Below are 12,882 nucleotides of genomic sequence, written 5' to 3'. Positions count from 1 at the left end.
CCTTGTCGCCTTTTTCAAAACTAAAATCTGTTTCTGTTCCTCGCTGTACAAAACACTCCTCATCGGCCACAAAAGCACATTTTCGATCACTTCTCGAAACTAATCTTGTGGGCAACAACTTTTAACCTCACGTACCAGTCTGCTGAAGTTAGCAAGTACAGGTGCGGACATAAGTAAGCAAGCACGCTAGTATTCCGTTCTCAGTACAATTATGCCTTCTCTTTCGGGAAACGCTGTTTGTGCTTGAGAAAGCACACTAGCGTCCACTACTAGCGTACGCATAGCACTGCTGGCAATTGCAATTAGGCAACTCGTGAAAAAAATTATAATGCAATGGCGTGCTCCGTTTACTTTTGTGCGCGCCTGTACGACGCTACTGATTTTGAAATGCTTGCTGATTGTTCCAACTTATTTCTGTTTCGGTCCGATTGCGAAACCCGTACGTGGAGGTGTTCAGATTGCTTCCAGCAACCACTTGCGCGCATGGCTTTCACTCAGGACTACTCCGTGCACTTTTTTGCTCCTGGTAAAAAGCTAACCTTTTTACTTTTTTTTTGTAGCTCTGTTGACTTTAGTTCGGCAGCAAAACACATATTTATGTAGGAAAAATTGTATTTAAAAGTGAAACATTTTCTTCCCGCAACTCAATTCGAACTCTCTCAAGCTCGCTTATGCTCTCTAAAATCGTGCAATTTCTGGACGCTGATCATTGTCTTCACGCTTCGTAACAACGATTCCGCAAGAAATACTCCAGTAGAACGCAACTAAAACATTTTTTTTATAATTTCATGCTAACATATAACTGAACCTCTACAATGGCGCTACAATTTTATAATTTGCAAAAGTATCCCTCTGGCGCTTACTTCAAAACCTTACTCGGCTGAGCTTGCGTTCTAACTTCTTACGGCGGGGTGAGACTTTATTTCGCGCAAAAAATTCATTGTTAGGCTAGAGACTCGTTTTATACCGCGTTTTCTTAGAGTTAAAATAATATATAGTATCGGTATGAATGAAGCACACCAAAACCAAGGAACATACAGGTATGTTTCTATCTTTTTTTTATTGCTGGTGTCGATGAAGGGGAAATTTGTAGTGTAATTATTTTATCGCTGAAAGTTAATTGATTACAGAGTACTAGAAAAAAACAACCACATCCCGCCGCTGGATTTCGCATCCAGTGCTCTACCAGCTGAGCTACGATGGTGGCTGTCCAATCTTCCACTTTCGGGGGAATTTGTGGTCACGTGTAAGCGAACCTTGAGAGTGTTCATCAGCGCCACCGTCGTCCATAGCGGCGGACGTAGCACGTCCTGTATTACCGCGGGTGTGACGTGAAACGTCATCTAACGGTGAGGGCGGAAGCTTTGTGAGAACCCGCTCATGGTATACCTACGGCATCAAGACTGCCAGAACGGAGGCCCTCGTGAAGCTACTGGACACACAAGGGAAGCGAAATGAGGGGCTCATTATGACACACGTATAAAAGAAGCCAACACCCGCCGAAACCAAGGTGCATAGGGGAATGTTTCTGTCTTTGTCGGACCCAAAATACTTTTTTTTCGTTTTATTCTATGCGTGCGGCCAAAAAGTGGACGCGGCCCGACGCGATCACGCCTAATTTTCACGAATTTGCCTTGTTTTACGCTAATAATTTTAATAATTTCATCTCTGAATACTTTGTTTTTGGTACTGGAGTTTTCTCAATGGACCAAGAACGCCTACATGATGTTCGATGTCTCGTATTAGCTTGCTTTTACCGCCACAATATGATTTGGGCCGGTTGCCTAAAAAAAGCGTTTCTAAGCGTGAATACTGTTCAGACAGCTGCCTATGATGCCGTTTTATGCTTAAATTATAGAAATGCGGGAAGAATCGGAGTGCTCAAGCAGTTAGAGGCCACTTTTAGATCACTATGCACGTTTACCCTGACATGTTCAGTTGCACCGCGGATCCAAACAAAGTGACTCCAGACGCATGGATTCAGGGTAACAGCACATAAAAGGAACAAAGAAAGCGGCTGCACTGACACAGAGAGTGAGATACACTGTAACCAATCGATTATTTTTGCGTTAGCACCTAACAGTCTTTAAGCGCGGTTTGCTCAAAATATGCTTTCTTTGTGTTTTTGTACCTTTTTCTTTAAAATTATGAAACCCAGTTCAGTGATTTTTTTGCAGGTGAAAAAGTAGCAATCCAGATAATGTGTGTAAAGGAACTTTGCGCAAAGTTTTGTTGTGTACATACTGAATAATACGTGTTGAAAGTTGAATATCTATATCTGCGAAAAAGCACGTTAACTTCATGAACACACGCCTTTTTTCGCGTGGCCTCATAATTATCGTCCCAGATGTGTAAGATATAGACGGACCTCTGTGCACTTCTAATTTCAGAGGTGTGTGAGCAGAACTTTGAGGAAAATGGTGCAGCCGAGGACAAAAGCCTCTGGACCGCGTGCGCCGCAGATGAAACAGCTCCATTATTAGCCGCTGGCTGGAGACCACATTTGTCCAAACAAAACAACAGGATTTTGACTGTCTTATCTACCCGCGATGGAGCGGGGAGTCCTTCCTTCTTTCAGACTCACCTACTTTACGTCTTATCTATGGTTGCTATGTAACTTTTTACCCCCCCCCCCCCTTCATTTTTGTTTTCCATTTTCCCCACCTACGGGTGGTAAAATTATACCATTGCCTTCGGGCCTTTTCATTTATCTTCAGATTGGATTAAGCCTGTTGTACATTAGCGGTGCAGGCAGGGGCTTATTATTTTTCAATCTTTTTAGGTTGCCCCAACCTAAAGAACGTCCCATCTATATACTGTCCCTTCCCCATGTGTGGTCTCCAGCCGGCGGCTATTAACAGAGCAATCGTCTTCATTTACGGCGCTTCGGTCCGGAAACCTTTGTCCCCGACTGTACAATTCTGTGAAAAAAGTCAAAAACAAAATTGAAAGACGGATAGTTTTGTTTCAGATGTTAACCTTTTTGTAAGTTTTCAACTTTTGTATACAGTAATCAAGGATGACTGACCCATGTAAGCAGCCGTCTAATGAAATGTTCGTCTAGCAGGGTAGCGCTTATTTGATGTGCCGTCTAAAGCGTTGGAAGATATCATAGTGATTCTGTTTTCTCTCTCTCTTTCTCTTTTTGCCACGCGAAACCAGATAAAAAGAAAGGTAAGGAAGGTTTCCTTTCTTAATGACACAGAAATGCATCCTTCGGTATTGCCATTTCCTGCTTATGAAGTTGCTGGCTCTCTAGGTCTTTGACGTTAACAGCGCACAAGAAGTAAATAACAAGAATGGCCAGCCGAACAGCACTCTGTTTCTCTGGTCTTTCTTTTTTATTTTTTTATTCTTATACGCTGTTTGCTTGAAGATGATGGTCAAGATAGGCCATCATGTTCAGTTGCTCCTCAGACGCAATCATACGAGAAATGGTGTGTTCAAAGTTCTATACCCTGTGGCTTTTCATTTATTTTCCAGATCCCAGTTCTGCTAGAACTAGAGCGCTAAGAAACCAGGAGTTTTGCCTGACGAAATGATTTTATCGAAAGTTTGTACGAAGGATAAAAAATTACTGTTTAAGTTTTTCGTGCAACTTTTTTTAACTATCAACTTAAGTTACTGGGGAGGGGGGTACATTCTTTTACACGGCACTGTTTGCTCTTACTCTACTGTAAAAGAGCCAACAAAACTTTACACGCAACACACTTATTGTTATGTCCAGCTGGCCATTCGTCTGAGGGCTGCGCTAACGTACGTAAGGTTCACTTCAACAAATAAACCACCATTTACTACTCAGCGCTTGATTCCTTTGTTGTATAGTGCGTGCGTCATTTTTTAATTTCCCTTTGCAACTTTTTCAAGGCCAGCTCTGCACACCACGGCCACCGTGGTGGCTCAGTGGTTATGGCGCTCGGCTGCGGACGAGACAGACGCGGGTTCTATCCCGTCGGCGGCGGTCGAATTTCGATGGAGGCGAAACTGTAGAGGCCCGTGTACTGTGCGATGTCAGTGCACGTTAAAGAACCCCAGGTGGTCGAAATTTCCGGAGCCCTCCACTACGGCGTCCCTCATAGCCTGAGTCACTTCGGGACGTTAAACCCCGTAAATTAATGAAATCAACTTTGCATGCCTATGAAGTAGGAACTTCTCTGATGATGGCAGATTCAGGTTGCGGTTGTACAAAAGGATGCGCTGTTCGGGGCAGCACTTCGGAAGAAGTGCGGAAATTCGACACCCGCGAAAGACAGAGAAAGTCCTGGCGCTTTCTTGTAGCCTCAGAGCCATGAGATGAATGCGTACTAAACCTCGTCTATGTAGCGGCCATATTTCGGCTCGGAATCCTACCCCTAACGAACTGACTCCGCCTTGAAAGAACAGTGTAACGTCGCCTTCTGCGGCGTCTGGGTTTCAGTGGGAAATGTTTAGTGTCGTAATTTCTAAGAAGCCAGCTTCGTTTTGCAACATTTTTTTTTTTGCAGCCGCCGAACGAAACTTGCGAAACATGAGAGACAGAGGGAGAAACTTTTATTGCCAAGTAAGGTTCGGGGCCTCGGGTGTCGAGCTCTTAGTCCAGGGCCCCGTTTGCCGTAGCTATCAGGGTGGCCAGGGCGATCTGGTAGTGCTGGTCGGCAAGAGCAAAATGACGCTCCACAAGTTTCCCACTCAAACTTTTCGTGCATTTCCAAAAGTCAAGACTTACTGTTTAAGATATTGACTGAAATTACGAAGAGTGCCGTAATAAATGACACCGTTTCCTTCTTCGGTAGTACAGGGAGCGTAATAAAGCTTTCCACTTTTTTTTTCCTACTGCGGTGTCTTTTTGTCTTTGAGCTCTGCTACCGAGCATGAAGTCGTGGGTTCGATTACCGGCCGCGGTAATCGAACCTCAGTGCGGTATGTCAGGGCCCACTGACGAACTCAGGGTAGCCAAAATTAATCCGCAGCCCTCTACTACGCCGTCCCTCGCAGCCGCTCCCTCAGCATCAGCATGCAGGAATTCATTATTTTCTATTGCGTATTCATATACTGCTCCAAACCGGGCGTCGCCTCACACCTCACTTGACTACTTTGTGCACCTGGCGCCACTATACTTCCATCGTTCTTACGTCAGGTTCAAATGGCAGGCCAGCCAACAGTGAGGCGACGCCCGGGTTGGAAATCTCAATTCAGGGCGTTAAAGCGTGGCTGCGTGACCACCCCGGCCGCGCGGTTTCACATACGCAAGGTATCTGTACAAAAGCATTTTTGAGCAAGAAACCGTTGATGAACGCGATTTTTTGTATAATGTAAGATTTCATTATAACAATCAATATATCCGCAGATCACCCGGCGGGAGTCTTGCTTTTTTTCTATTCACGTTTTTGCGTATTAGCTGTTCTTAACTGTTCTTAACCTGTCTTAACTGTTCGATGCGATTGTTGTAAACACATGAAAAAAAATATTTTGCAACATATCGGAATATTGGACCATTACGTTCAATATTTCCATAACAGTGTCTTACAATTATCCAATTTTCAAACTTTTTGCCCCAGAAAGCTAGACTTGGTTTCGCTCGTGTGCGGGTCTAAAATTTTTTGCGCTGCAGCGGCTAATGTGGACATTACTAACGGTGAGCTACAAACTACTAAACAAATCAGACACACAACTGTAGCAGTCAAAAAGTAATCTATTATATTTTAACTAATGAACCTCCTAGTTAGCACGTATTGGCCGTATTCTGACGCACATAACCGAGGTAATATTATGCCGAAGAAAGCTCTATTTTAACTCAAAAAGCCTGTCTTAAAAATTGCTTACAGTCTAAGGTGAAACCCCTTGGTGAATGACAGGGGCTCCAGTCATTCAGTAGGGAAAGCTTCCGTGGCGTATAAATGGAGATATTACCATCGTTCTCGTCCCCAGACGTCACGGGAAGGTGTGCCGAACCGTGCAATCGCCAGACAGCTCGCTGAAATTCCACTACGATAAAAAAGGCTGGCTCCTGCATCCGCTGATTTTTGTCCCTCCGTCCGTCCACACCAGGAAAAAATCTGGACGAACTAAAACTCGCGCCAAGGCATGAGTTAGAGCGTGATTCGACCGCACGCTTCGTAGGTGTCAGTATGGGTATAGTGACAACGCGGTGCGATGCGACCGTTTGCGCCGCTGCTGGTCCATTCACCTGGCACGCAGGTCGTAGCAGCCTATGCAAAGGGCGCATGCTCATGTAGTGGTTACCCTGCAATTAGTGCGACATGACGGCGCGGCAAAAACTGGCGCTAATTTCATGCGCAGCGAAGCAAAGGAGGAAAGCAAATGAATTTATGAAAGGCAAATTTTATCCGCTTATGAATACACAATATCCTCACGAGATGGCCAAGACAGGCTTTTGCCCTTTCTGAACGGGCATAGTGTCGCGTTCTCTGTAGCGTTCAAGCACGTGTTCGTGCACTCTCGCGACTGCTCTTCTCCGCGCTTTTGTGTGTCTGGCTGGGTCGTCGCGCGCATAAAATAACTCTAGATATGCTTGTGCCAACGCTAGCGTCCTCGTTCTTTGCATCTGCCAGACCGCAAATCTAGCAGAGCTTTGCACCTCGCATGCAGCGCGCGACACTATTGGGAAGCAAATGTTTGAAAAGTGGTAGGGTTTCAACGTAGTTACACCGAGTAGAAGTATGCGAAAGCATGTTCTTAGCCTGGATGGCCCATGGTTTGGTTTTGCTGGGTCGTCGGCACGTCTGGCGACGATAACAGTTTGAGAGTAGTATTATCTGATGAAGAGGACGATGTCAATGCGCAGCGCGAGTGTGTGTTAACGCAAGACGGGGTCGGTTGCGGCATAATTCTCTCGTGCACAGGCCAGCGAAGGTGATCTGTTCGCGGCGCCACACGGTCGAAACCTAGTCGCGGCAGTACTTACTTTATTTGCTTATTTATTCAATGTCAGGCTTCTACAATGAAACGGCTTTTGCAGCTTTGGTCGTGAAGTACAGCTTTCGCTGTCAGACAAATGCTTGCGCCGAGACGCCGACAACAGGCGAGGATTTTAAGTAGACAATGTCGTACACGCTACGTCATCGCTGCTACTACGTGGGTGATTACAAGTGACGTAAAGAAAAGAGCGCATAAAGGTTTATTAAGTCACAACCTTCCTTTCGCTGTTCCTTGCGTATGCATCAGATCAAAACATTGAACAGTGCTCATGCATTCTTCCAGTGCGGTAATAAAGGTGCTGCACGGATAAGAACGCGCAGATTTTCAATTACAGCTGCCAAGTTTAATGGCGCTTGTTTTTTTTTTTTCTGAATGCAAATCAGAAATCTCAAGAGAATGGGAACCGTACTTGAGAGCGATCCGAACGTGATATTTTATGAACGACAATCGAAGATTCCACAGTGATGGCTTAGAGCGTTGTGTTAAATTACCAACGACAGCTGTTTAATGAGCGCTGTTCGTGGAACTGTTTTCATCGGTCTTAAGTAACTTGAACAGCATATTCCTAAGTGTTTCAGCATTAATTTTCCTTTCGTTTGGTCCTCCGCTAATTGGTCGTTGTTCTTAGTGACGTAGGCTACGAGGTGTGACGTCACGCTGGGCCTAGCAGAAACACTCCTATTATGCCACTTACTTGCAAAAATGCACCCGACGCCCACGTCGTACTGGCCGAGCGGCGAATGACGAGCACGACGACGCGATCGGCATGCCAGGCGGGCTTTGCCGGCGCTAATCCCGTCTCGGCAAAGAAACGGCGCGCTGACTGTGCAACGGAACTGGCGGAGTTCTTTCACCGCGTCTGCACTGGATGCTAGCAGCGGCTCCTGCAATTGCGCGTTTGCTTCCCCATACCTGCTGTTGCTGTCGTTACGGTGGGCGTAGCGGCCAAATGAACTGAATTGTTACAAAGCACGGGCCCTTGAGTGCATTTTTACAGCATTCTGTATGAGAATCGCACCTGTTGCAGGCTTGCTGCGTGTCACTGTGCTTCTAATAGTTTTTCGCCCACAAAAGCGACCCGGTGAGCCATCCCTATTTCGACTCCCGGGGCAGCGGAAGCGCGCGAGGCAAGATAACCTTTCGAGCGTGCGCACAACGCTGCAGAATGCGCAGCATCGGTGGTAATTACAACGCCTTCAGTTGGCTTTCGTGGGATAACCGATAGGCAAAAGCTGACCTCTAAGGAGTACACTACACCACTGCGTCTTTCAAGCGCATAGCAAGGTAATGAGTTCTGTATAATTTATTACGGAGTTCTAAAGGCGGTTAACACTCATAGCAATAGGGAGCTGTGTCACTGAAGAGACATTCTCACATGGTTCGCCACACTAGAGTATAGAAATGGGCACATGACTGGTGTTTACTGCGTCGGACGTCCATGGAATGCAGGCTTTCCAGCAAAGCTTCTGTTACAAAGAAACTTGCCTTCTTTGTCATTCTAAGGGAATGCAGCCCAGAAAATTTCACACTCAAAACTCATACTTGTTCCGTAGAAACGTTCAGTGCCGACAGGCGCAAGTCTTGTACAGCGCGTTGCATGAAAATGCATTCGGCACACGTACAGTGAAACCACAAATGAGAGTACTGCAAGTTATTGGTAGCGCAGGCTCACAATAAAGTGTTTGGAAACATCTTGAAATTGCGGCTGCCTTGTCGCCAGTGCAAGTGACTCAGATACTTAAATTTGCTACAGCTTTAGGTACCATGGTGCACCCAGGTAACAGCATGCCCTTTGTAAATGAGCATTTCGGTCATTTTTTCTGGTCCTTTTATTTTCTACTTAACTCGCCTGAGTGTATGATTAATGAATATTTGAATTACTTTGATGCAAACTATTTTAATATGAAAACAGAACTGTCTATACAAATTTTGGTAGCTCTTCGGACTCATCACTTAACGGGACAGTGAGGGCAACTCCATTTAACTTTTGTTCCAAGTAAGAACCAATTCTGTGGCTGTTCCTAGCTTGGTTCATGCGCGTTTGTCTGGCAGTCAAATGCGCATTTATTTCCGACAAATTTGGGCTTGCAAATTTTCCCGCCGCCCGATTCAAACTCGTGGCGTCAACATCGAAATAGACTCAGTGATCACCGTTAACAACTGAACGGTGGTATAGCCTAGGACTCAGGGATTCGCGTTGAAGGAACTGACATCACGCACGCAGTTTACTTGCGTATAATCGGCCGGGGATGGTGACACCTGTATTTTATTTCGTCGCATTTTCAGCCAAAGCAGCCTAATTAGGCCTCCATTATGTGGAGAACTCAAGCGCGGCTCTTATACCACTCGCAGTTTAAGACTGGTCTTTTCTCAGAAAAATAAGCCAGCGCTCATCTGTAACCTTTCTCTGTGCAGCTTCGCGTGGCGGCGCTGAACCAGCCGTGGACGGGCGACCTGCACGGGGTGCGGGGCGCCGACTACGAGTGCTATCGCCAGTCGCGACAAGCGCACCTGCGGGGCACCTTCCGAGCTCTCCTGGCCTCCCGGGTACAGAACCTGGACAGCATCGTCCGCGCCAAAGATGCCGACCTGCCGCTGGTCAACCTCAAGGTGGCACCTCTCCCCACAAAGCGCGCTTGTTTTGTTGTTCAGTACTCAAAAGAAGGCCTCTGTTGGACTACAAGCTTTCACTGTTAAATTATGACGCGTGAATATTTTCGTTCCGCATGCGCATATGCACCGACGGGCTAGATGACAGCAGGTGGCGCCACCTGCGTGTGCGCAGTGGCACCTGGCGGCCGAGGTTAGTAGAAGTCTCAAGTGGTGCGCTATGGTTGCTACTCGCTATGCGTCGAGTTCTTAAATCTCCCTTAAGCACTTTTTTACCAGGTGAATCTGCTTTCGCTCGTTGCTGTGAGAATTTATGCCCTTATCAGACTCGTATGATTTTTTTTCTTTCAGTATAAAATGCTGGCAGGTCAACTTTTTCAGCTAACTCTGTCGAACATCTTCCGAGATCGCGGATAAGTGTACGGCGTCATCATGGAAGCTAGCACTGCGGCAATAGTTGAGGAGGCTCACTGAGACCGTCTTGCTAACTGGTGCGAAATATCTTAAGTGCTATTCCCGTGGGAACTCCTTATGAAGACTCGGTGGTGTTCTCCGCACAGCCTTCGAGGACCCGCATTAGAGTGCAGTGCCGTGAGGACCAGACACAGGCGGAACTTACAACTTCTGTGCAGAAAAACACCGTTTATGCGCCGCAGAACACAACCTTGGCGCCGCATCACTTCAGCAAAATGGCCTTGCGGTAGACGGATAACATAGGAACAGAAGACAGCCCTCCTCGCCAACGAAGTCATACACAACCGAAGAGTGGATACAAACGAAAATCTCATAACATTAACACGGCAAAAAGAAAAAAAATTAAAGGAGCAAAACGTATTCAAGCGAAAGCAGCGTCTGATAGTAAACTCATTGATTTTCAGCTAAGTCGATATTGCCATTGATCGTCGCTACGACTTAGAGCCTATATTAGATTAAGATATAAATATCAGCTCGGCTGTAAATAGGTAGCCACGTGGCCCTGCGTCGATAGATCGACCAGACACGTGGGGCAGACGTCGGGGTCAATAGGTCGAGCAGTAGGAAGCTACAGTGAAGCTCCCGGCTTGGTCCGTGTTTTTTTTTATTAAGATATTTTGTTCTTTTGGCATACGACAGTCTTACTAAGCGCTTACTTTTTTGCTCTCCCTTTTGGAAAACATCTAGTACCTCCTATTCTCTCTAAGCTAGCTCTGTAGTCAGTACACCCTGATAACGTCTGCTATACTGCTGATGTCGCCAAACAACAGGGACGAGTCAGATACGAGAATTGTGCAGTGCGTTGATGTCACAAACGCGAGCATGGCGGCAGCTGTTCCTATTCGCTCCCATGCAGAATAGCGCATGCGCGGTTTTTGTGAGGCACGCTACCATAGGCGGCTCCGTACAAAAGTTAGGAAGGGATCTACATCGATACGTCCTTAGCAAACAAAAGCGCAGCAGTGTCACTGTCATTAAAAGCCACTTCAGTTTATGTTGACAGCATGTGCTAAACAAACGAAAGAAACAAAGTGAAAAGCCGTTACGATCATGGTGCGCTGCCACCCGAACTCAGCGAAGAGTAGCGCAGCGATTAAGGCTTTTTTTTTTTTTGCTTGGATGGCCGCTGCAACTTAAGGTAGAATTGCAGCATATTGCATATTGCGTCGCCTGTCAGGCGCCGCTGGCGTGGGCTGCTCACGAGCGCCCCACAAAGTTCTCAATAAACAGAAGCCACAATGTGGAAAAACCTGCAGGCAACATCGTGCGATACACAAATTAGTTACGAACAGTGAGAGTCGAAGTTTGCTGCCTCAGAGCTGCCGTTACAGCGCCAGCTCATTCGCCAAGCCTGGCAAGAGGTCTTCGTCAAAGGGATCTCGGACCTGGGAAGACCACCTGGGTAACCCAAAACGATCAATAAAGTTTAACGCTAGTACTACTACTACGAGCGCCCTTTGTAAAATTTCCTTTGCCGTCGCGAAGAAAAGTGCCGAAATCAGAGAGCCGCGCGGTGCCGTTGATTCACTCGCAGGGTGAAGTGGTCTTCAACTCGTGGCGAGAACTCTTCACCGGTGGCGGTGGCATGTTCCCTTACCCGCCGAGGATCTACTCATTCGACGGCCGCAACGTCCTCACCGACACCACTTGGTAAGACACGTGTAGCACAGTACCTGTTGTGCTTGATCGGAATAACGGAGCGAGGGCAACTAAAGATCTTTCCATTCATGACTGTCGGCATTCCCAAAGCTGTTATTGTTGTTCACAACAGCACAAGTGTTGGCGTTATTCACAAGGGGCGAATGGCATGAGTTGGAAACGGGCGTGAATAGGGCTGGCGCATGCGAAGAAAAGAACTTCAATTTCAGAGACTGGTCCGGATGTGCTTTCTCGGCAATAAACAAAAACGCAACACGTGCACCGCCTTGAAACTTCCCTGTGAGCACCTATCCAGCGATGACTGATACTCTGTTTCAAAACACCCGCATCACTCATGCCAGCTATTATTAATGGGGACGCTTCAGCTCGTGTTGGCAAGTCAAGAGTGTCAAGTTAGTGAGTTTGTGAGCGCGTCCGGATGGTCAGGGACTGCCCAGCGCCCTGGCTGTTGTAAGCTATACACTTCGCCGTAGTTACGAATCATTACTGCGTGTGAGGTGCTGTTTAGCCTCAGCCACCCATTCGGCGTCTCTGATAGCCTGCGTACATCATCGGGACGTTAATTATACCGCACCATACCATACCATACCATACAATGAAAAAAATATTAACGGAACAAAAAGTATCCAAGCGAAAGCAGTGTCGGGCAGTCGGAGGCGAATAGGTAAAGCTACAAGCCGCTGAGAAGGCCGATGACAGAGTAATTATAAATAATGGTTCCTAAAACTTTAAGAGAGATGGGCTGCCGGCTTACATATTCTCAGCGTTGTTTATAATGTATATAAAGCCTTTTTCAGCTGTTTTTCCGCTCTATCTCTGAAGAAACTAACCGTTTTCCAAGTCTTGTCTGCAACTATACTGATTGGAATGCATGCACAGATGGCCCTTTGAAATGTTACCGAAACAGTTAACAAAGACTTGGGTCCCTAATGCGACCTTAAAACATTGCTCATTATGGCTGATGTACGGGAGGCTTCAATAGAGGTGCATCTGACAGATGAAGCCCGACACACAACAATCGTATTCGAGAGCCTCTTATCCTAATTATTCTACATCTTTTGTCAACGATTCAACCACTACGCGATACGTATTTCTGGCATTTCATAACGCACATCGGTGCCTTTGTCGCGATTTACCAACTCTCCGCTGTTTTGCGTAGGGTGGTTAACTTTAGTCGTAAGTACAAAACAAGTATTGATACGCCAAGTCTAAACAAGACTG

The 12,882-nt window shown here is 46.4% G+C and overlaps 1 protein-coding gene across 4 annotated transcripts in view; it reads left to right on the top strand.

The window, feature by feature from the left end:
- The window catches only part of Mp (collagen XV/XVIII-type protein multiplexin), a 307,755-nt gene that overhangs the window by 281,555 nt on the left and 13,318 nt on the right, over positions 1–12,882 (top strand). For all 4 annotated transcript variants that reach the window (XM_077650856.1, XM_077650855.1, XM_077650854.1 and 1 more), the window contains 2 exons: positions 9,334–9,528; positions 11,537–11,652. In XM_077650856.1, the coding sequence (XP_077506982.1) occupies positions 9,334–9,528; positions 11,537–11,652 (311 nt within the window). The remainder of the gene's footprint in view (positions 1–9,333; positions 9,529–11,536; positions 11,653–12,882) is intronic.

Source organism: Amblyomma americanum, chromosome 1 (genome assembly GCF_052857255.1).
Source record: "Amblyomma americanum isolate KBUSLIRL-KWMA chromosome 1, ASM5285725v1, whole genome shotgun sequence".
NCBI lineage: Eukaryota > Metazoa > Arthropoda > Arachnida > Ixodida > Ixodidae > Amblyomma > Amblyomma americanum.
The sequence above is the reverse complement of the archived record's forward strand: the minus strand, read 5'-3'. Positions and strand labels throughout refer to the sequence as shown.